The sequence below is a fragment of the Notolepis coatsorum genome (genome assembly GCF_963971535.1).
Source record: "Notolepis coatsorum genome assembly, chromosome: 15".
In the NCBI taxonomy this organism is placed as follows: Eukaryota; Metazoa; Chordata; class Actinopteri; order Aulopiformes; family Paralepididae; genus Notolepis; species Notolepis coatsorum.
In genome coordinates this window covers 49,373,979-49,399,025 of record NC_140179.1, presented here as the reverse complement: position 1 = coordinate 49,399,025, position 25,047 = coordinate 49,373,979, and the positions used below count along the sequence as shown (strand labels likewise).

Below are 25,047 nucleotides of genomic sequence, written 5' to 3'. Positions count from 1 at the left end.
CGCCTGTACATCACAGCCTGCTAAACACCTCTGTCTCTACGCCTGTACATCACAGCCTGCTAAACACCTCTATCTCTACGCCTGTACATCACAGCCTGCTAAACACCTCTGTCTCTATGCCTGTACATCACAGCCTGCTAAACACCTCTATCTCTACGCCTGTACATCACAGCCTGCTAAACACCTGTCTCTACACCTGTACGTCACAGCCTGCTAAACACCTCTATCTCTATGCCTGTACATCACAGCCTGCTAAACACCTCTATCTCTACACCTGTACATCACAGTCTGCTAAACACCTCTGTCTCTATGCCTGTACGTCACAGCCTGCTAAACACCTGTCTCTACACCTGTACGTCACAGCCTGCTAAACACCTCTATCTCTATGCCTGTACATCACAGCCTGCTAAACACCTCTATCTCTACGCCTGTACATCACAGCCTGCTAAACACCTTGTCTCTACACCTGTACGTCACAGTCTGCTAAACACCTCTGTCTCTATGCCTGTACGTCACAGCCTGCTAAACACCTCCTGGCCCAAGAGAGACAAAATCTGTACCAAATCCTGACATCCACAACAATCAAATTAGTTTGAACACTGAATTGGTTGTAATACAGAGTAGCAGTGGGAATCACCAGAGGCCCCACGATACAATATTATCACAGTACTAGAATCATGGTATTGCAACATATTGTGATATATCTAGTCTGTTCACCTCATTCCAATACTTTTTATTGCAGTACAATGGGATTGTCAAGAAAATAATAATTTTAAATAGGTTTTAATTATTATTTGCTTGACAATATATATATATATATATATATATATATATATATATATATATATATATATATATATATATATATATATATATATATATATATATATATATATTAGGGATGTCCGATATTATCGGCCTGATATTATCGGCCTACCGATATTATCGGCCAATATCGGCATTAAAATGTGATATCGGAAAATATCGGTATCGGTTTTCAAAAAGAATATATATATATATATTTTTTTTAAATTTATATAACCTTTATTTACCCAGGCAAGCAAGTAAGAACAAATTCTGATTTTATTTATTGTCAAAAGTATACATAATGTTGTGTTAATTCCACAACAAGGGATATGTAATGTCAATTACCTGAAATTATTCCATTTTGGGGGGGGGGGGGACCCTGCATATATCGGTATCGGTTGATATCGGTATCGGAAATGAAGAGTTGGACAATATCGGTATAGGTAAAAAAGCCAATATCGAGCATCCCTAATATATATATATATATATATATATATATATATATATATATATATATATATATATATATATATATATATATATATATATATATATATATATATATATATATATATATATATATATATATACCGTATATATATATATATATATACATATAGATAAACTATTACTGTATAAATCCCCCCCACATCCCTAATACAGAATATCATAACCAAGAATTAAGCTTGTTTGAACATTCAAAGATCTTCAACAGTCAAAGAGTTATAGTAAGCGGACTAATACAACTACTGCGTTCATACACACAGTCCACACACACACACACACACACACACACACACACACACACACACACACACACACACACACACACACACACACACACACACACAGACACACACACACACACACACACACACACACACACACACACACACACACACACACACACACAGTCCCCACGCACATGCATTTAATCAGAGCGGTCCAAGCCCAGAGCCGGTGTGCAGTCCAGCGCCCCTGGAGCAGTTTGGGGGGTCAGTGCCTTGCTCAAGGGCATATAGATACTACTAACCAGTAACCACAATTCTGTTACCAGCTTACAGCTGAAATATACCCTCCTCAGTGCCAAGATTTGAACCGGCGACCTTTCGTTTACCTCTAGAGCTCCACAATGAGCTTCTGTGGTTAAAAGGGAGAGGCTCTCTGTGGAACTTTAGAAGGGACCATCTCTACACTGCTGGTCTGTGGCCATGGCCACATTATTACCATGTGTTTTGTAGCTAAACCTGTGATCAACAATTGTACACATTGTAGCTTTAACACTTTCGCGACCACTGGGCTTAGTCTAATTAGTGGCAAGAGGACCGGGGTTTGTAAACAAACCTGTGGCTTTTTGTAGCGCTAAATCTATACTTTATAGTATTGCTATCTGTCCATTCTCATTGTCAATTGAGTTCATAAACCGTCCCTTCAAAAAAAAAAAAAAAAAGAAAAAAAAATGCATCAATTGGTTCCCATTTTATAGCGCCGTGAATATAAGCTTTATACCGGATTTGGGCTAGTATATTTTCTGGGAGGCTAGATAAATGGCTAATAGCTGCTAACGTTATATCCAACGGCATTTCCGTTTTTACAGATGCAACATAAATAACTAAAACTGCATATGATCTGGACTGTCCCAAAGCATGTATGCATGAAAGGGGGGGGGGGGGGGGCGGGGACGTCGTTTATTATTATTGATTACCAATAACAGTGTTCGTGTAACTAGCCACATATGCTGATCGGCTGGTTGCGTATCATAGCAAGCTCTGATCCGGCTGTAATTTACGGGAAAAAGATCTTACCATGAGCCGGTGGGATACCCCCGAGCATTTCCCCGTTATCGATCGGCATCTGGTAGATCGATATGTCCATTGGCTGATGATAAATCCCCTTATTGCATGGTGAAATCTGCGATTCGATACGTAATCCGCAGTACAGAATTCTGATTCAGAATCCGGCTACTAAAAATCTCCATTGAAAGGGGGAAAAAAAGTTATCCGTTCGCCCACAGGGCACATTGCAGTAGCGCGATGGCGCCCCTAAGAGGATCTGGCCGGTATTGCACCTTCTCGAATTCACAGACTAGGGAATATCTGCAATGCCGCTCCGCGACCTTGAATCGGTTATTAAAATGGAATAAAAGCAATAACAACTTGCCACGGCTTTATACGTGATTCTGTCCACAACGCATGGATTCGAAACCCGTATAAACTCGTGCTCCGTCCTCAATGTGTTAATGTATTGCATTTGTCTGTATTGATTGTAAGCTACATATTGTGTGGTACTGTAGCGGTGTCACAATTGCACAATGAAGACGTACTTATTACAGCTAAAATAAGTCTTTCTCCACCTCTCTTCTCTCATTTATTTTTCCTTGAGAGGGTGTGTGTGTGTGTGTGTGCGCGTGCGTGCGTGCGTGTGTGCGTGCGTGTGTGCGTGCGTGTGTGCGTGCGTGTGTGCGTGTGTGTGTGTGTGTGTGTGTGTGCGTGTGTACATGAGTGTGTGTCTGAACTCACCCCTGCATAAAACATCTTGTTACGGAAGCGGCTGTTGAACTTCTCTGGGTTGGCCTCTGGAGAGATAGAGTTGAGCAGAGGACAGAAAGGTGTAGTTAAAGATCCCCTCCACTCCATGTCCCTCTTGGAGGCGTGACATTAACTATACACATTGTTATCTGTGCAGAACTTGTTACCAGAGTGTCTTTTTCACATTCTGCCCCTGGAGAGAGAGAGAGCTTCTCTGTACTTCCCAGATATCTGAGTTGTATGTGTGAAGTCACTAATAGGTCGAACCTATCATGGTCCAATAATGGTAACTTGACATCTTTAGCTTCAGCGTACACAGAATGCTGAGTAGGTATTGACACGTCTTGAAGGAATAGAAGTAAGGCTGAGACCACTTATTGATTTATCGATAATTATCAACAACTGCGTGAAATCGATAAGTGGCGTGACTTGTCGATTTTTTTTGCATGTGTAAAACACTTCTTACATTTTTTAAAATTATATTATTTAACGTTAGTTTGTGTGTGTGTGTGTGTGTGTGTCGTGGGCCAACTACAGCATCGCAAAAACTACAGTGAGTGCACGTGACACACACACACAAACTAAGAAAAAAGGATTTTAAACTTTTCTTTTTTTATGCAAAATAATCATTTAAAAAAATCTATATTTATCGATAATTTTGTCCCGATTTATCGATTCCTCCAAATGGCATATTGTCTCAGCCTTAAATAGAAGCTGTCAACTTGGAATTCCTGCTAAATATCAATGTGTACTTGTTGCTACTGTAATTTACAGTTTACCTTGCATTCTCAATGAGGGTAAAGGTGTAGCGATGCTAAGACCTGTTCAGTCGTTTATTGAAGAATTTGGTGAAAATAAACATAATACAAATTGTTATTCAATATAGAAAATGTTTAAGAGTTTAAAAATACATCTCTTATACAACCTCTAATGACCTAGGATCAGACTGCACATCACATGACCAGATGCACCTCACTACGCCTGGTGTCAGATCAGCCCTCCCACTTTGAGATGCTTGACCAATACAAGCGCAGAGCAGGCACTTTAAGAGAACCGATCCAATTAGATTCAGAGTAGTATTTACAAAGTAGCAATGTGCGACTTGATTCACAACATGTCAACAATCACAGCAAAGTGACTTGATTTATAACATGTCAACAATCAATCGAAACAAAGTGACTTGATTCATAACGTGTCATCAATCAAACCAAAGTGACTTGATTCATAACATGTCAACAATCAATCAAAACAAAGTGATTCTATTTATAACATGTCATCAATCAATCAAAACAAAGTGATTCTATTTATAACATATCATCAATCAATCAAAGCAAAGTGACTTGATTCATAACATGTCAACAATCAATCAAAGCAAAGTGACTTGATTCATAACATGTCAACAATCAATCAAAACAAAGTGATTCTATTTATAACATGTCATCAATCAAAGCAAAGTGACTTGATTTCCAGATTTCTTTCTTAGATTTCTTTTTAGATCTCTAATGGAGAAATATATAAATTAAATATACTATATACTGTTCACTGAAATCAATGAGATGACTGACCTCTGGACTCGTGGAACTCCAGGGTAACGTGGGCATCGAACCCCAAACTGAAGTAGTTGTTGAACACATTCAGAGGCAGCTGAGAGAGAGAGAGAGAGAGAGAGAGAGAGAGAGAGAGAGAGAGAGAGAGAGAGAGAGAGAGATGAGGAGAAATAGATGAGGAGAAAGAGAGATAGATGAGGAGAAAGAGAGATAGATGGAGGAAGAGGAGGGTCAGAGATAGAGGAGGAGACAGGGAGAGAGAGGGCGAGAGTGACATGGGGAAAGAGAGATAGATATAGATAGATAGATAGATAGATAGATAGATAGATAGATAGATAGATAGATAGATAGATAGATAGATAGATAGATAGATAGATAGATAGATAGATAGATAGATAGATAGATAGATAGATAGATAGATAGATAGATAGATAGATAGATAGATAGATAGATAGATAGATAGATAGATAGATAGATAGATAGATAGATAGATAGATAGATAGATAGAGAAGAAAGAGATAGAGATGGGGTGTTGTGGAAACAGACACATAGCCAATAAACATTATACACTTATTTGAAACATACAGGAGTAGACTACTAGTGCATGTCGATCATAGACAGGCTTTATATAACAAAGTATTTGTTGAATACTTTCAGAGCAAGCTGAGGTGGCCACAGAGCAGAATATGACTATATGACTATACTAACTACTGCCAACATACAGTACTGGTCGCTCTGGTGGCTGTCACGGCCACAGTCTTCGCCCTAGGATGCTGATCATTTGCACAGAGGTCAAGTGTGTGTGTGTGTGTGTGTGTGTGTGTGTGTGAAGGTGTGTCTTGGTCTTGACTCGAGATCTGGTCCTGGCTTTAACTCGGTCTGGCTCTAGGTGGTCTACACTAGCTTGAGGGATGTGCTGGTCATGGCTGCTATCGTTGCAAGGGTACCAGCGAAAAAACTAAAAGCCATCAGAAGCCAGCGCTGGAAACAATTCACAAACTATGGTCTGAGGGAAGCGACGGTTGTGGTTTGAAGGATCAAGAAAAGAGGGCGGGGTTTCAGATAGGTCAATTACCCTCCTTAGGAGAATATATTTTTTTCCTATACAAATTTATAGTCATCGTACAGCACAAATACAGTACTACGGAAAGAAGATGGCATCTAACCAGAGCGCAAAGGTAACAGTAAATTGCAATGTACAATGTACAAGTGATTAAATGTAATATATATTTACATATAACAAGCTACTGAGTAAATATGCTAATCTGATGTATATACAGTATTATTATGTACAGGGATGAAAACACTATGGTAGTAAGCCATACTGGCCAGTGGTATAACTAGTAAGAGTAGGTATGGGATATATATACAGATATATATATATATATATATATATATATATATATATATATATATATATATATATATATATATATATAGGTATGTATACAGGTACTGTCTGTAAACAGGAATGCAGATATAGTCAAACAAATGTAGATACATATATATATATGGTATATACAATTCTTGTTCATGGCTATCATACAGTGTTATATGGATGGACTAATATGAAGGGAAAGTTGATTCATTACTTGATTGATTGATTGATTGAGTCCACTTTACCGCCTCTGTGCCTCTGGCGACAACCAAAACCAATGTTCAGGTAAATAAATAATTAAGGTTTATTTTCCTTTTCTTTTTGTTCCCCTCCTCACCTAAGTCCTGACACTAACCTCTGGGCTTTAGAATGCCCCCTCGTGTACCCAATCTACTCATAGGTTCAATCGGTTTAAAACCCCCTAGTTCCAGAATTAACGGCCTAATCCTTGGCTGCTACAACGACCCCCGGCTGCTGCTGATTAAAGCTTATTCCTGTATCTTCTGAGCGCCAGGAGAAATTTAGAACTGCTGTCAGCTCTTGTGAGCGGCCCAGATTACAGGTTTAGATACTATAGAATACAAGCAAAATACAACAGCATATAACAAGAGGCCCAGATTACAGGTTTAGATACTATAGCATACAAGCAAAATACAACAGCATATAACAAGAGGCCCAGATTACATGTGTAGGTACTATAGCATACAAGCAAAATACAACAGCATATAACAAGAGGCCCAGATTACATGTGGTATGGTATGGTATGGTTTATTTCTTAATCCCCGAGGGGAAACATGGTTTGCCACCAGAGCGAATACACATATACAAACATGAAAGACACAGTTACATGATACAATACACTACAGGATACACAACACAATAGGAGAGCCTCTTAACACAGTGCTATCGGTATTCGTTAAACAATTTTACCGCAGCAGGTACAAAGGACCTTCTCAATCGCTCAGTAGAGCATTGAGGCATCAACAATCTATTACTAAATGAGCTTCGCAGAGCATCGAAAATACTGAACCTGTGGTGGCCTATAAAAGATAAAATGGTGTTCAGTTTAGTCCTGGTTCGCTTGACAGGACACTACTACCTAGAGAAGTGACCTGCTGATGTCAAAAGAATGAATTTTTCTCAGATGAAAGAGCAGAGACTGGGCTTTTTTTAAACACAGCATATGTGTTCTGCTTCCAGTCCAGCTTACCGTCCAGGTGAACGCCAAGGTATCTATAGGACTGGACTATTTCAACCTCCTGCCCCCTAATGATGACAGGAGAGACATTCACCTTAGGTGTAGGTACTATAGAACAGGGGTTCCCAAAGTTTTCAGGCCGCGACTCCCGAAATAACAGTGTCAGAGAGCCGCAACCCCCACTATTATAGGAGGTATACAAAAAAAAGTTTATTATACTTTTTTTATTTTTTATAAATGGAAATGTATGGTTGAAACATGCAAACGTTCAAACGCACACACACTAATAAGCATTGGAGGCTTTTAACCAGGGCCAGACTGGGGAAATCATTCAGGCCAGGAAATATAGTGCGAAATATAGCCCCAGTCAGGCCACTTTTTAAGCGGGGGGTCCCCCACCATTTTTTTTGTAAATCATCTGGCGACCCCCCCCCCACGGCGGGAACCCCTGCTATAGAATACAAGAAAAATACAACAGCATATAACAAGAGGCCCAGATTACTACTATAGAATACAAGAAAAATACAACAGCATATAACAGGGGCGCAAGTTAATTTCAGTGATGTACCATAGCTACTGTATATCAACAACTAGGGACCAGCAAAGTCTGTCTGAACCACTTGACCTTCCTATCCCACTAGCCCAAGCCTCAAAGTGACCCTAACACATAAATCCTAACCCATGCACCAAATAAATCCACCTTAAAGCCAAATAAATCGACCCTAAAACAGTCCTATTGTCGTATTTGTTCAACGTCTATTGTCTAAGCTGATTTTATTTTATTATTATTTGTATTGTTATTTTGTCTGTTGCCTGTAATCTCAACAGCGTTGTAAATAATAATAATAATAATAATAACTTTATTTGTATAGCACTTTTCATACAGAGGTTGCAGTTCAAAGTGCTTCACAACAGTAAAAAATACAGGCATAAGCGAGCATAAAAAGATAGACAGGTAGAATCACAGTGTTTCACATTAGGATCTAGCATCCCAATAGGCTCTCCGCTTACAGTTTTCAGTAACACAAATAGTAAAAATAGTTTAAAATGATTCAGTTTAAAAATAGTGAACAAATAATCACAGTGTTTCACATTTGGATCTAGCAAATAATAAAAATAGTTTAAAATGATTCAGTTTAAAAATAGTCATCAGTAAGAAGTAAAAAGTGCAATAACCGACGGACATAAAAATACAGGCATGAGCGAGCATAGCAAGATATGGCAAATCACAGTGTTTCACATTAGGATCTAGCATCCTAATAGGCTCTCTATTCAGTAATACTCCTGTAATTCATGAACAAATAATCACAGTGTTTCACATTTGGATCTAGCAAATAATAAGAATAGTTTAAAATGATTCAGTTTAAAAATAGTCATCAGTAAGAAGTAAAAAGTGCAATAACCGACACATGAATTTGATAGGCAGTGTAAAAGAGTAGGCAGGGTAAGAATAAATACAAGTTGTGTCAGGACTCAGGATATCCCTGATGTTTCCTCTTGCCACTAGGTGGTAGCAGATATCTATCAGTGAAATGCCTGAGCAAAGAGATAGGTTTTAAGCTGTCTTTTAAAGATGTCTAGCGAGTTGGCTTCCCTGATGTTTTGGGGTAGTTTGTTCCATAGTTTTGGGGCATAGTTGATAAAGGCTGCATTACCGATCCTCTTTTGACTGCTTCTGGGAGCCTCTAGTAGTCCAGCAGCTGATGATCGCAGTGTTCTTGCTGGTGTGTAATTTATTAGAGTGTTGGCGATGTAGCTAGGTCCCTGTCCATTTAGAGCTTTGTATGTAAGGAGAAGGACCTTAAAGTCAATTCTAAATGTTACAGGAAGCCAGTGTAAAGCGGCTAGGACTGGACTAATGTGCTCTCTCCTTTTGGTTCTAGTTAGCAGTCGGGCTGCAGAGTTTTGGATTAGCTGAAGCCTCTCTGTGGTTTTCTTAGGGAGACCTGTGAAAAGTGCATTACAGTAGTCTAACCGGCTAGATATGAATGCATGAATTAGCTTCTCAGCATCGTTCTGATTAATAAATGGTCGTACTTTTGCTATATTTCTGAGATGGAAGAACGATGTTTTCGTCACTTTGCTAATATGAGAATTGAAGTTCAGTTCTGAATCTATGATAACCCCAAGACTAGTGACCTCAGATTTGATCCAAGGGGTTAGTCCCCCCAGGTTCTTTATTAATGTTTCTTTTTTAGTTTTGGAGCCGATAATTAGAATTTCAGTTTTGTTCTCGTTTAGTTTCAGGAAGTTCTTACTCATCCATTTATTTATTGCCAGTAAGCAGTCTGTAATGGAGCTAATCGCTGTATCATTTGGTTCAGCAGATATGTACAGTTGTGTATCATCCGCATAGCTATGGAAATCTACATTATGTTCTCTGATGATATCACCCAGCGGTAACATGTAAAGGGAGAAGAGTAAAGGACCTAAGCAACTCCCTTGTGCAACTCCATAGTTGTTGTCGTATATATCAGACATGTGATCTCCTAGTTTAACATAGAATTTCCTCCCTCTGATGTATGTTTTAAACCAGCCCAGCACATGGTCTGAGAAACCGACATGGTTTTCAAGACGATCGATTAGAATATCGTGATCGATTGTATCAAATGCTGCACTGAGATCTAACAGGATAAGGATGGAGATCTTATTCTCGTCAGAGTTTAGTCTGAGGTCACTGATTATTTTGGTGAGGGCAGTTTCAGTGCTATGATATTTTCTGAATCCTGACTGAAATTCTTCTAAGATGTTGTTTTCTTCAAGAAAGGAATTTATTTGAACTGAAACTATCTTTTCAAGTACTTTACTAATGAATGGTAGGTTGGATATTGGACGATAATTTGCCATTTAAGTTAGGTTTTTTTAGTAATGGCTTTACAACTGCTGTTTTAAAGGCATCCGGGAAAATACCAGTCCTAAGGGAAGTGTTTATGATATCTAGCACAGGGCTTGAAACACTATTAAATACCCGTTTGAAGAAAGCTGTAGGTATAGGGTCAATGTCTGAGGTGGAGGAGTTACATTCTGAGACAGTTTTGCAGAGTACATCTAATGTGATGCATGTGAAACTTCTCATGGTTACATTGCACGGTTTGCCGCAATCAACTTTATTTCCATCATGAGTAATGCTGGCCCTGATCAAGGTTATTTTGTTGTTAAAGAATAGTGCAAGTTCTTCACACTTAACCGTTGATGACTGAGGAGGTGTAGGGGCAGTGTTGAGTAGTACATTAATAGTGGAAAAGAGGATTCTGGAGGCAAACATGATTAAAAAAATTAATTCCTTATTGAAATAACTGATTATTTTTAGGGTCTCTTTAAATCAAAACCATAAATGACCCATATATGACCTCTGACCTTCTTTATTCCCCCCTCTGGTCGAGCAGGGCTCTGTCCAGATGGAATACTGAGCCTTCCTATCCCCCACCCCAAATTACCCCTAACACCTCAATCCTAATCCCCAGACACAATCTAAATCTGACCCCCTAAATGAGCCCTCACCTTCTGTGTGCCCTCCTCGGGCTGAGCAGGGCTCTTCTCCACCACGATGTTCCATCTGTCCAACTGGACCACGGAACCATCCTCCACATGGCACAGAACCTTAGACACCGGCTCATCTGTATAACCCTGCAGAGAGAGAGAGAGAGAGAGAGAGAGAGAGAGAGAGAGAGAGAGAGAGAGAGAGAGAGAGAGAGAGAGAGAGAGAGAGAGAGAGGAGTGAATTCTGATGGTGTACTGGATATTGTAAGGTATGAAGCAGACCCCAGCAGCAGACAAAGCGTTTCTCAGGAAAAGAAACACAACGATACGACCCAGAGTCCTGGGGAGGATAGTGGGTGAGGTTTATTCCAGCCACGTTCAAAGGAGCAGATGACAGGCGGTGCAATCTACACAAACTGCTCTGTCAAACGGTGCCCCAAAAAGCAATCTCATCCTGTTCAATCTGGGCCTTTTTTTTGCAGAGAGCTTCAGTCCACCCAGGTATAGGCAGCACAGCAGGGCTGTCAGGGCCAACACATGGTCTTCTGTGGTGCAGAATGCTAAAAAGAAAACATCCACATAAGAGTTCTCCATATCGGCATAGTTCAGACAAAGAGAGGTATGTAAGAAGGGGCTCCACAGGTGTGAAGAGTTGTCTATGGAACAAAGTGTGGACCATCAAGAGAGAACCAACATGTATTTTGTTTACCTCCCACTCTGTAAGCTCTCCTCCATATCCCCCAAGGGGTTTAATAAAGGAACACTTCACTTCACTTGATTTGACTTGTCCTGGGAAGAAGAGGAGTTCTTATTCTTATTTTTTAAGATTCAGATTCCTTTATTCCTCTATTGTCACGTCATTCAGTACCTTACCTTACCTCACGTCAAAAAAATAGTGAAATTCACGTTGTTGTGGTTCCTCCGACCATAGCAGTATCCAATATAATATAAATTAAATAAATGAGCATAGAATACAAATAAAATAAGATAAAATAACAGCAAGATGACTATATACAGTTCTAAAAAAAAGAGTGTGCAGTGCAGATAACAGAATGTAGATATTATACTATATCAAATTTAAATAACAAAATGGCTATGTACAGTTCAAACTACAAAAAAAGTATGTTCTGTGATGTGCAATGAGCAATGTGTAATAATTAGCAGTGGGTAAAAATGCAATGTGCAATGTGCAATACAGTTTAGTTACAGTTTCACCTCAGCTTGTGTGCTGGGCTTGGTAGGTGCACTGGGTCACATTTAATTTCCCCACAGTTATTTGGGTACACTGCCCACACGTAGAATAATGCACAAATGTATCCAAAACTAGTTTGTCCAGCCAAACATGTTCACCTGAGCTGGCTGCTGTAATGGCTCATGGCTGGGACGTGGGACCCCATGTATGAAAGAGGGACGTGGGTATTTGTTAGGTTTAGGAGGCCAGGGAAGGAGAGGAGAACCCAATATGCAGACTAGGAAGGGAGGAGGCAGAGACGGCAGGGTAACATGGATATATCTTGACTTTACTTGGCAGACGACACGTTTACAAAACAGGACATAACAGACACAGCAGAGCTGGCACTAATACAAAACGGACTGAGACATGAGAAACAAAAGAGGAATGAAAACGGAAAACATAACCTACTTACAACACTCAAGAACATGAAGCAAGGCACGGGAAAGGCACGACGGGCAAGGGAACACGGAGGTAAGTGGGGGTAACAAGGAGGGTACTGGAGGAAATGACGCCACGAGGAGTGATGACAGACCCACACTTAAATACAAACACTAATTACAACGAGCAACACCTGGCAGGGCCAGGCCAAAACACAGAATCAATAAACACTAACTAACTAGACACAAAAAGCAATAACACACACAACAACCAGACAGGGAGACGACATCAAACAAAGACAGGGATGGCCCAAGATAATAAATAATTCGAGATTAACTCTATTATCTTGAACCAGACCAAGATGGCCGCACCATCTGGCTCCTTTGGCCACTAGAGGGAGGTAGGGGACCAGGTGGGAGACCACTGTCCAATGTCATTATCATAACCGGCCCACCAAGGGCTGGGCCTGAGAACGTTACAGGTATTGTCTGCTATAAAATGCCCAGAACAATGTCCAAATACATTTAAGTTTTTTTGTTATGTCAAATATTGTATGCTCACACAAAGGTAATGTATGATGGTGACTTTACACTGCACCAGAAATAAAGGGTAGGTTATCCTGAATCATAAAATCTATAACACTTGATAGTGACACTGATACCTCCTAGAATTGACAAGCAGGGCTTGACATTAAGGCTTGTCCTATTGTCCGGGACAAGTAAAAAAAATGGTCGGACAAGCATAATACAATTTAACTTGTCCGAACGGACAAGTAAAAAATAATATATATATATATATATATATATATATATATATATATATATATATATATATATATATATATATATATATATATATATATATATATATTCCCCAAACAAATAGTAACATTATTCCATCTGATCAGAAAGTGCCTGTCTCACAGTGTCACACTGGAAACTCTCAATCTCTGTACGTCAATATTACTTGTCCCGGAGAAACAGTGAGCGTCTGAGTGCTCGCTTAGTAGTTGACAGTGACAGTGGCATGAGACGCGCGAAAATATCAGAATGTTTAATAAAAGTTCCTGTGATACTGGCCATTCTCTCAGTCAAGGGAGCACTCTGAAACATGCTGCAATATTTGAAGAGGATAACGTTAAAAACAACCGAAGAAGATGGAGAACAGACACAGACTGACCAACAGGGAACTGCATCCAACCCTAGTACAACCCTCGAGTCTAAGGTAAGGACGCATTAAAATCACAGCGGTGTAATGTTAGTCTATTGGAACTGTATACAGTAGTCAGCTGCTAGTTAGTGTTCTAGCTTGATAGATCGGAGTCCGGCGTACAACTGTGTTTGTCTTGACTTCCGGACCTAGTGTGACGCACTTGTGATCACTCAAATACGGCATCCAAGAGGCTCAAATGCAGACCCAATACATCACAGTGTCTGTTGTATGACTACGCTGCCACCGAAAATGCCAGTTTGGATTTCTGTACTTTTCACTACATGTTTTATTACTTCATACCCCATCAGTCCTTAAAAGAATAGAGTTGCAAATATCCATAATAATCTACAAGACATCATTAACACTAACAATATATATATTTTTTTTATTTGTATGTCATAATGATTGTGAAATATTTCCACCTGGGAGCCTTTTCACTAAATCAATTTATTTTCTCTTTCTCTACAGAAACAAAGACTGAGGCAACTGACTGAGATTTGATGCTCGCTCTCTCATTCATCACTCTCTCTCTCTCTCTCTCTCTCTCTCTCTCTCTCTCTCTCTCTCTCTCTCTCTCTCTCACACACACACACAGACACAGTATTACTCTGACAATAATATAAGAAAGGTGTTACAATATTGTTATTATTTTGGTTGTTTTGTTGTTACCTGTTGATCTAATGAGCCTAATAATAAATTATTTCAAATAAAAATACAATTATTTCTTTGAATGGTGTTTTTCACCATAGCGTATACTATACCGTAATAACAACTATACCGTAATAACAACTATAGGCGCATAATAATTGTCCAAATCTCTTGTCGTTTTAATACATTTTTTAATAGGCCTTTATTTTCGGACAAGTAAGTTTAGCTTTCGGACAAGTAAAATATCTGAGCCACTTGTCCGAAGAATATAACACTATGTCCAGGAAAACCTTTGGCTTTGTAGGCTTTAGAGCAGGGGTCGGGAACCTATGGCTCGCGATCCATATATGGCTCTTCTGGTGACAGCATATGGCTCCCAGACATTTTTGAGTAAATTCTTTATTTTTTTTTAATACTTGTGATATTTCTTAATAAAATACTGTGTCATTTTAAAGTAAACAGAAATTAGTTTTGAAGATACAGCCAATAGTATCTGTAGCTGAAGATATAGCGAGCAGAGCTGGCGAGGGAACACAAGTGGACAGAAATTTAAAGTCTTCAACCTGAAGACCAGCTGATTCTTAAAACTTGGAACGAGCTTCCTGTGACATACCACACAATGCAGCGTGAGTATTGCCGTATTGACCATGTTTGGCTCTACATATGCATGTGGGCAGTCATTCTCGCATATGAGGAACATTAAGACCAACCTACGCTCACTTTTAACTGATGGAAGCCTCAACGCCTGCATGAAGCTCAACCTCACCACGTATGAACCAGATTACAAGGCCATCAGCAAAACCATGCAGCACCAGAAGTCGCATTAAAAGTAAGACATATTTAATTTATTATACGTTAAAAATACTATATGGCTCTCAATGAAATATATTTAGAAATATTTGGCTTTTATGGCTCTCCCAGTCAAACAGGTTCCTGACCCCTGCTTTAGAGGGTTAAATATAACACTATGTCCAGGAAAACCTTTGTAGGCTTTAGAGGGTTAAATATAACACTATGTCCAGGAAAACCTTTGGCTATGCTTTATAGGGTTATGAGTAGATCCATAAAAGGATCTGTCTCTTTAGCTCTCTCCCTCTCTCTTTCTCTCTCTCATTTTGTCTTTGACTCGCTTTTCCATCTCTCTCCCGCACTGACTCTCGCCCCTCCTTCTATCGCTCCCACTCTCCCGTCTATTTTTTTCTCCTTCTCTTTCCATCTTCCTCTCTCTTTACCTTCCCCTCTATCTTTCGCTCACAATGCCGAAGTCACCACAAAGAGAACACACACACACACACACACACACACACACACACACACACACACACACACACACACACACACACACACACACACACACACACACACACACACACACACACACACACACACACACACACACACACACACACACACACACACACACACACACACACACACACACACACACAGTTGTTACTCATGCACCCACAGAGTAAATTACTGGTCTTTCAGTAAGTAGCCATTCAGTCCTCGTCAGTGACACCATAATGATCACTTTAAACTACCAACACTAAGCCTGTAACATACACACACACACACACACACACACACACACACACACACACACACACACACACACACACACACACACACACACACACACACACACACACACACACACACACACACACACACACACACACACACACACACTCAGGAGGCTGTGTAACAGATAAGAATCTGATGATAGTAGCACTCATCAACACGGCCTCCCCTGTGACACACACACACACACACACACACACACACACACACACACACACACACACACACACATTCGTGGGGAAGTGTGGACAGGTGCAGTGGTGAATAACGGAGTGTTTAGCTGCAGAACAAAGAAGAGACAAGAGGAGAGTATAGGATAGACGAGAGGATAGGGAGAGGAGAGATGAAGAGAGAGAGGAGAGAGAGGAGAGGAGAGAGGAGGATATAGAGGAGAGGGGAGAGAGGGGAGATAGGAGAGAAAGGAGAGAGAGAAGAGAGAAGAGAAGGGAGAGGAGAGATGAGGAGAGAGAGGAGAGATGGGAGAGAGGAGAGAGGAGGAGATAGAGAGGAAATATGAGGAGGGAGAGAGAGAGGAGAGAGGAGGATAGTAGAGGATATAAGAGAGGATATAGGGAGAGGAGAGAGGAAGAGAGTGAGAGGAGAGAGGAGAGAGGAAGAGAGAGAGGAGAGAGGGGAGAGAGGAGATAGGAGGAGAGAGAGGAGAGAGGAGATAGAGAGGAGGAGGGAGATAGATGAGAGGAGGAGATGATAGAATAAAGAAGAGAGGAGGAGATATGAGGAGAGAGAGGAGAGAGGAGGAGAGAGGAGAGAGGAGGAGAGAGAAATGAGAGATGAGGAGAGGAGAGGATAAGTGAGGAGAGAGTAGAGGAGCAGAGTTGAGGGTAGAGAGAAGAGAGGAGAGGAGCAGAGTGGAGAGGAGAGAGAGGAGGAGAAGATAAGTGAGGAGAGAGTAGAGGAGCAGAGTGGAGAGGAGAGAGGGGATAGAGGAGGAGAGGAGAAGTGAGGCGAGAGTAGAGGAGCAGAGGACAGAGAGGAGTGGAGAGGACATGTCAGGAGAGGTGATCTGAGAAGGACAGAGGGGGATAGGAGAGGAGGAGAGGAGAGGAGACAAGGAGAGGAGAGACGAGAAGAAGAGAGGAGAGGAAAGGAGAGATGGACAGATGACACACACACACACACACACACACACACACACACACACACACACACACACACACACACAGCAACATTTCATACAATTCATAATAGCCATCGTTATCTCCACTGGCACCTACAGATGTAACAATGATGTCCCATTTTTTATATCCTTGCTACAGTAATACTGCACTGTTGCTTCCATAGAAAGGAATTCATTCAAACCTTTATTTATACTCGTGAAAGCACTGAGGTTTCCCTCATTTACAGTGATGACGAGTTAATGGAATGGTACTGTACAGCAGTAGCCTACTAATACAGGACATAGTTTGGGGAATGGGGGGGTGCTACCAAATGCAGGATAGATGCAGGTTGGAGGACTGCTACAATGACGACCACTGTAGTACCAATGCAGGATGGAGGACTTCTACCATGACGACCACTGTAGTACTAATGCAAGATGGAGGACTTCTACCAGCTGGGTAGTGTAGAGGTCTAAGCACTGAAGCGGCTGGGTAGTGTAGAGGTCGTAGCACTCGCCTACCACCACCGCAATCCCCGGCAGTGGTACCTCCAGCTCGGTCAGTTGTTCCTATGTACACAATTGGTAGTGTTTGTGGGTGGGAATTTAGTGGGGTAAGAGTCCTGGTCGTTGCTATAGCAACTCCTACTGGTCCTAGTGCCCGTTCAGCAGGAAGGGGTTCTTCTGGGGGAGATATTGTGAACCTCCATGCGCGTTACGCTCTCCCAGTGAAACTCCTCGCTGTAATAATAATAATAATAGATTGGATTTGTAATGCACTTTTTGTTCGCTGGGATCCCAAAGTGCTGTCAGGTGAAAAGAAGCGGCTGGTGACTACACATGTATCGGAGGAGGCATGTGGTAGTCTACACCCTCCCCAGACTGACAGTAGGGCAGCATGTGGTAGTCTACACCCTCCCCAGTCCGACAGTAGGGCAGCATGTGGTAGTCTACACCCTCCCCAGTCCGACAGTAGGGCAGCATGTGGTAGTCTACACCCTCCACAGACCGTCAGTAGGGCAGCATGTGGTAGTCTACACCCTCCCCAGACTGACAGTAGGGCAGCATGTGGTAGTCTACACCCTCCCCAGACTGACAGTAGGGCAGCATGTGGTAGTCTACACCCTCCCCAGACCAACAGTAGGGCAGCATGTGGTAGTCTACACCCTCCCCAGACTGACAGTAGGGTAGCATGTGGTAGTCTACACCCTCCCCAGACAGACAGTAGGGCAGCATGTGGTAGTCTACACCCTCCCCAGTCCGACAGTAGGGCAGCATGTGGTAGTCTACACCCTCCCCAGTCCGACAGTAGGGCAGCATGTGGTAGTCTACACCCTCCACAGACCGTCAGTAGGGCAGCATGTGGTAGTCTACACCCTTCCCAGACTGACAGTAGGGCAGCATGTGGTAGTCTACACCCTCCCCAGACTGACAGTAGGGCAGCATGTGGTAGTCTACACCCTCCCCAGTCCGACAGTAGGGCAGCATGTGGTAGTCTACACCCTCCCCAGTCCGACAGTAGGGCAGCATGTGGTAGTCTACACCCTCCACAGACCGTCAGTAGGGCAGCATGTGGTAGTCTACACCCTCCCCAGACTGACAGTAGGGCAGCATGTGGTAGTCTACACCCTCCCCAGACTGACAGTAGGGCAGCATGTGGTAGTCTACACCCTCCCCAGACCAACAGTAGGGCAGCATGTGGTAGTCTACACCCTCCCCAGACTGACAGTAGGGTAGCATGTGGTAGTCTACACCCTCCCCAGACAGACAGTAGGGCAGCATGTGGTAGTCTACACCCTCCCCAGTCCGACAGTAGGGCAGCATGTGGTAGTCTACACCCTCCCCAGTCCGACAGTAGGGCAGCATGTGGTAGTCTACACCCTCCACAGACCGTCAGTAGGGCAGCATGTGGTAGTCTACACCCTTCCCAGACTGACAGTAGGGCAGCATGTGGTAGTCTACACCCTCCCCAGACTGACAGTAGGGCAGCATGTGCTAGTCTACATCTCCCCAGACCAACAGTAGGGCAGCATGTGGTAGTCTACACCCTCCCCAGACTGACAGTAGGGTAGCATGTGGTAGTCTACACCCTCCCCAGACAGACAGTAGGGCAGCATGTGGTAATCTACACCCTCCCCAGACTGACAGTAGGGCAGCATGTGGTAGTCTACACCCTCCCCAGACTGACAGTAGGGCAGCATGTGGTAGTCTACACCCTCCCCAGACTGACAGTAGGGCAGCATGTGGTAGTCTACACCCTCCCCAGTCCGACAGTAGGGCAGCATGTGGTAGTCTACTCTACACCCTCCCCAGTCCGACAGTAGGGCAGCATGTGGTAGTCTACACCCTCCCCAGTCCGACAGTAGGGCAGCATGTGGTAGTCTACACCCTCCACAGACCGTCAGTAGGGCAGCATGTGGTAGTCTACACCCTCCCCAGACTGACAGTAGGGCAGCATGTGGTAGTCTACACCCTCCCCAGACTGACAGTAGGGCAGCATGTGGTAGTCTACACCCTCCCCAGACCAACAGTAGGGCAGCATGTGGTGGTCTACACCCTCCCCAGACTGACAGTAGGGCAGCATGTGGTAGTCTACACCCTCCCCAGACAGACAGTAGGGCAGCATGTGGTAATCTACACCCTCCCCAGACTGACAGTAGGGCAGCATGTGGTAGTCTACACCCTCCCCAGACTGACAGTAGGGCAGCATGTGGTAGTCTACACCCTCCCCAGACTGACAGTAGGGCAGCATGTGGTAGTCTACACCCTCCCCAGACTGACAGTAGGGCAGCATGTGGTAGTCTACACCCTCCCAAGACAGACAGTAGGGCAGCATGTGGTTGTCTACACCCTCCCCAGACTGACAGTAGGGCAGCATGTGGTAGTCTACACCCTCCCCAGTCCGACAGTAGGGCAGCATGTGGTAGTCTACTCTACACCCTCCCCAGTCCGACAGTAGGGCAGCATGTGGTAGTCTACACCCTCCCCAGTCCGACAGTAGGGCAGCATGTGGTAGTCTACACCCTCCACAGACCGTCAGTAGGGCAGCATGTGGTAGTCTACACCCTCCCCAGACTGACAGTAGGGCAGCATGTGGTAGTCTACACCCTCCCCAGACTGACAGTAGGGCAGCATGTGGTAGTCTACACCCTCCCCAGACCAACAGTAGGGCAGCATGTGGTGGTCTACACCCTCCCCAGACTGACAGTAGGGCAGCATGTGGTAGTCTACACCCTCCCCAGACAGACAGTAGGGCAGCATGTGGTAATCTACACCCTCCCCAGACTGACAGTAGGGCAGCATGTGGTAGTCTACACCCTCCCCAGACTGACAGTAGGGCAGCATGTGGTAGTCTACACCCTCCCCAGACTGACAGTAGGGCAGCATGTGGTAGTCTACACCCTCCCCAGACTGACAGTAGGGCAGCATGTGGTAGTCTACACCCTCCCAAGACAGACAGTAGGGCAGCATGTGGTTGTCTACACCCTCCCCAGACCAACAGTAGGGCAGCATGTGGTAGTCTACATCCTCCACAGACTGACAGTAGGGCAGCATGTTGTAGTCTACACCCTCCCCAGACTGACAGTAGGGCAGCATGTGGTAGTCTACACCCTCCCCAGACTGACAGTAGGGCAGCATGTGGTAGTTTACACCCTCCCCAAACCGACAGACAGCGCAACGACCAGGGAGGGGATTGGTCTAACAACTAAATTGGGGGTGGGAATTTATAATAAAACACAAGATACTTGTGCCCTAATGATAAGGATAAGCGCTCAATGAAGAAACCCACTCCCATTGCCAAAATAAAGTGGACTTTATATTTAAACATGGTATTACACACAAAACATTTATTACATGGCCCATAATGGCCCCCAAACAGCATTGCCAACTTCAACATACATGTGTAAAAAAATTTAATAAAAATAAATAAAAATAAAAAAGCAACAAATGCTTTTTATTAAACAAATAATAATATATATATATATATATGTTTACGTAGAAGTCTCTCTTTTTACTCTAATGCTTGGTACAAAGTCGGTCCTTGTCTGAGAGAAATAGGCAATTAAATAATTTAGATTACAATTCATAATATATACATATGTATTTGAATTGTAATCAAAATTATTTAATTGCCTATTTCTCTCAGACAAGGACCGACTTTGTACCAAGCATTAGAGTAAAAAGAGAGACTTCTACGTAAACATAGTCCAAACATAACACAGGTCCCAGTAAAAAAACGTCATGTTATTTGTTATTTGCAAAGCCAGGAAGCCCCAAAGAGTGGCAAATGCTAGGAACAGGTCAGGACTCACCCCACCCCAGTTGAGTGTCCTGGCGAGGTCGTTTCCTGTTCCAAGAGGAAGTACAGCCACGGGGGGCTGGGGGTTCATCTGGAGCTCGTCTAGAGCAGAGAGGATCCATCCCACCTACAGAGAGAGAGAGAGAGAGAGAGAGAGAGAGAGAGAGAGAGAGAGAGAGAGAGAGAGAGAGAGAGAGAGAGAGAGAGAGAGAGAGAGAGAGATAGACGCACAGAGAGAGAGGGAGAGAGAGAGAGAGAGAGAGAGAGAGAGAGGGGAGGGTAACAAATGTGAGAGCATTACTCGCATAGGATTGGTTGCATAGCCATGGGAGATTTATATACATAGATTCACTTCAGTTTAAATTCAGTTAAATACATTTTCCATTAATTCAACTCAACAAGAACAGTGCACAATTTATACAAAGTACAAACGTACAAATATACATACATACATACATACATACATACATACATACATACATACATACATACATACATACATACATACATACATACATACATACATACATACATACATACATACATACATACATACATACATACATACATACATACTACTACTACTACTATTACTACCACTACTACTACTATTATTATTACTACTACTACTACCATTACTACTACTACTACTACTACTACTACTACTACTACTACTACTACTACTACTACTACTACTACTACTACTACTACTATTACTACTATTACTACTATTACTACTATTACTACTATTACTACTACTACTACTACTACTACTACTACTACTACTACTACTACTACTACTACTACTACTACTACTACTACTACTACTACTACTACTACTACTACTACTACTACTACTACTACTACTACTACTACTACTATTACTACGGTCTCTCACCGTGCCATCTCCTCCACAGGCCAGGATCCTCAGGTTTGGCACTTTCCTGTACAGCTCCAACCTGGAATCATACAACATACAGTTCCTCAGTTGTGGAACACCCTGCCTGATAATCTCAGACAAGCTAAATCAGTTATAATTTACTTTAAATGTCTCACTTCCCTTTTAGCTCTTTGTAACCCTGTTTTGAAAAGTGATATACAAACATTTAGTGCTTACCAGAGATGGGATTATAATCATTCAGGAAATAATTTATTCAACAAAAAAAAGACTAAAACTAAACCGACTAAAACCGCAGATTAATCGACTAATCGACTATGAGGGACAAGCCCTAAACAACACGCTGATAGATGGCGGAACACAGTAGCGGTTGAACACAGAAGTTTACATTTATCTTCAAGGTGAATTGAATCTGAATGGTTTAAATTATTGTTTTTAGTAGGATCCTCATTAGCTACCAAATTAATGACTGCTAGTCTTCCTGGGGTCCTCACAAGAACACAATACAAATAATAAAGAAAGTAATTAGTAATATAAAAAGAAGAAAAAAAAACAGAAAGCATCAGAAATCGGAAGTTAATACTCAACATTGAAGATGTAGGCCTTAATAACGTTTACTGTATTTATTTACTGTATATTTTATTCCATTTTATTCTATTCTTATTCCTAGGCAATTTGATTTGTGTTGTTATTCTTATTCGTGACCTGTTCTGTCTAAATGTTTAATGTTGAGCGATTTGCAGTGTCAAATTTCCCCTCGGGATAATAAAAGCATTTCTATTCTATTCTATTCTATTAACACAATTAATTAAATATCCAGTTAACCCTTGTAGAATTACAACCACACCGGTATGACCAGAACCTCGACACAACCCAACATTCCAGCGACTTGTCACAACGGCCACTGGCCAATGGGAGCCATGAGCTTTCCTTTTCTTGTTTGCCCTGGTATAAATAAACAGATTAAATGTATTGTCAATATTTATAAATGTGCGTATACAAAATAGGACCCACGGTGCTAATAAATGAACGAGTGATGTGTGAAAGGTCTGTGAGGCCAGAGGCTGTGCAGCGCTCGGTAGTTTGATTCCGTCTCCTCCCGGCAGCGTCATTGAGCAAGACACTTAACACATTAACTGCCACGGAGTCTCATACCACTCTCTGCCACCACTCTAAGCCTATGGAGATGTTCACCTTCTTTGCAGGGCTATAACTTTTTAAATTGTATTGCTAAATTGACATTACTATGGCCCATTCAACATCGATTATCTATCGTTCAGGATGTAGGAACGTTATACTTTTTCATTCATAGATTCATACGAAAATACCGTCTAGAATATAAATATGTTTTTATCGTTTTCTGCAGTAATTCCTAGAACGTGAGTTATAGGCATACACGCATATATAGATTATCAACTGCCGTTTGTTGCCGATACACGCTATATTAAAAATGTCAACTGTACATGATCCTAAACGTTATGACTCATCATGCGCGGATGAACGGGGGGGGGGTCGTTTATAATTCCGTGATCGTCAGTAAATGCTTGTAGTATGGGTGATATATTGATCAGAGCAGTTTGCATTAATAATAATAAACAAACACGCTGAAAGTAACGTTACTGTCCTCTTACCGTTTGCCGATGAGACTGGAGGAAAAAGATCCCACTTATTTGACGGCGATCTACTAGATCCATTTCCGGTTTGTATAATAATAATAAACGCCCAAATCATATCAATTATTGAGTTGTGGCAGCGATCCATATACACGGATGTGTGTCTAGAGTCCCGCAACAATATGTGAGTGGCGGACGCATTTCCCAGATGCACGGAGATCACCAGAGATCCATTTCCGGTTGTAACTTGCCCGATCATCCACCAGGCGGCAGTATTGAAGCGTTGCAGAGTTGTGCAGGCTCCCACTGTATCAGCCGAGGCTGGGTGAGGGAATTATGAATACCATGGCGAAGAAATTAAATATGATATCAATAACGTTGTACGCCGTGGTTTGGCAGAATTAGCATGACCTTGAAACACGTTGTACGACGTTATTGACGCCCAATGTGTTAAGCCCTAACTCCTAACTTACATGGCAACAGTTGGTGTTGTGACTGTGTGAGTGAGTGGGTGAATATGAGGCATACGTTGTAGAGCGCTTTGGATAAAAGCGCTATATAAATGCAGTCAGTTTGCAGTTAATTTAAGACTCAAACAGTTACTGTAGTTCCGCCGTGTGCCTGGAACAGATCTGGGTTCAGAGGACGACATGGCGACTCAAACAGTTACTGTAGTTCCGCCGTGTGCCTGGAACAGATCTGGGTTCAGAGGACGACATGGCGGCTGTGAGAATCAGCTCATTGTTTTTCAACAATGACCTATTTTCCAATCCAGTGGAGCCAGCTGTGACTGTTGACATATTCTGTCAGCGCCAGAGTTCATCTCTAAGCCACAGTAGGTAAAAAATAACATGTCTGTCTCTCTTGCCTTTCACAGACATGCTCTTTTCATCTCGTTTTAAGGTAGAATCTGTAATGCCATCGAACAGTGATCATTAGTAGGGATGTCCAATATTATCAGCCTACCGATATTATCGGCCGATATTGGCATTAAAATGTGATATCGGAAATGATCGGTATCGGTTTAAAAAAGAAATCTAAAAAAAAATCTTTTTTAATTTTTAATTTATTTATTTACCCAGGCAAGCAAGTAAGAACACATTCTGATTTTTTCTATTGTCAAAA

At 42.1% G+C, this 25,047-nt stretch overlaps 1 protein-coding gene across 1 annotated transcript in view; it reads right to left on the bottom strand.

Annotated features, from left to right (window-relative positions):
• The window catches only part of dgki (diacylglycerol kinase, iota), a gene marked incomplete at both ends in the record, with an annotated part of 232,815 nt that overhangs the window by 37,393 nt on the left and 170,375 nt on the right, over positions 1 to 25,047 (bottom strand). The window contains 5 exon segments of the mRNA XM_084330996.1: positions 3,327 to 3,382; positions 4,901 to 4,979; positions 10,960 to 11,085; positions 21,425 to 21,538; positions 22,310 to 22,370. Coding sequence (XP_084187122.1) covers positions 3,327 to 3,382; positions 4,901 to 4,979; positions 10,960 to 11,085; positions 21,425 to 21,538; positions 22,310 to 22,370 — 436 coding nt within the window.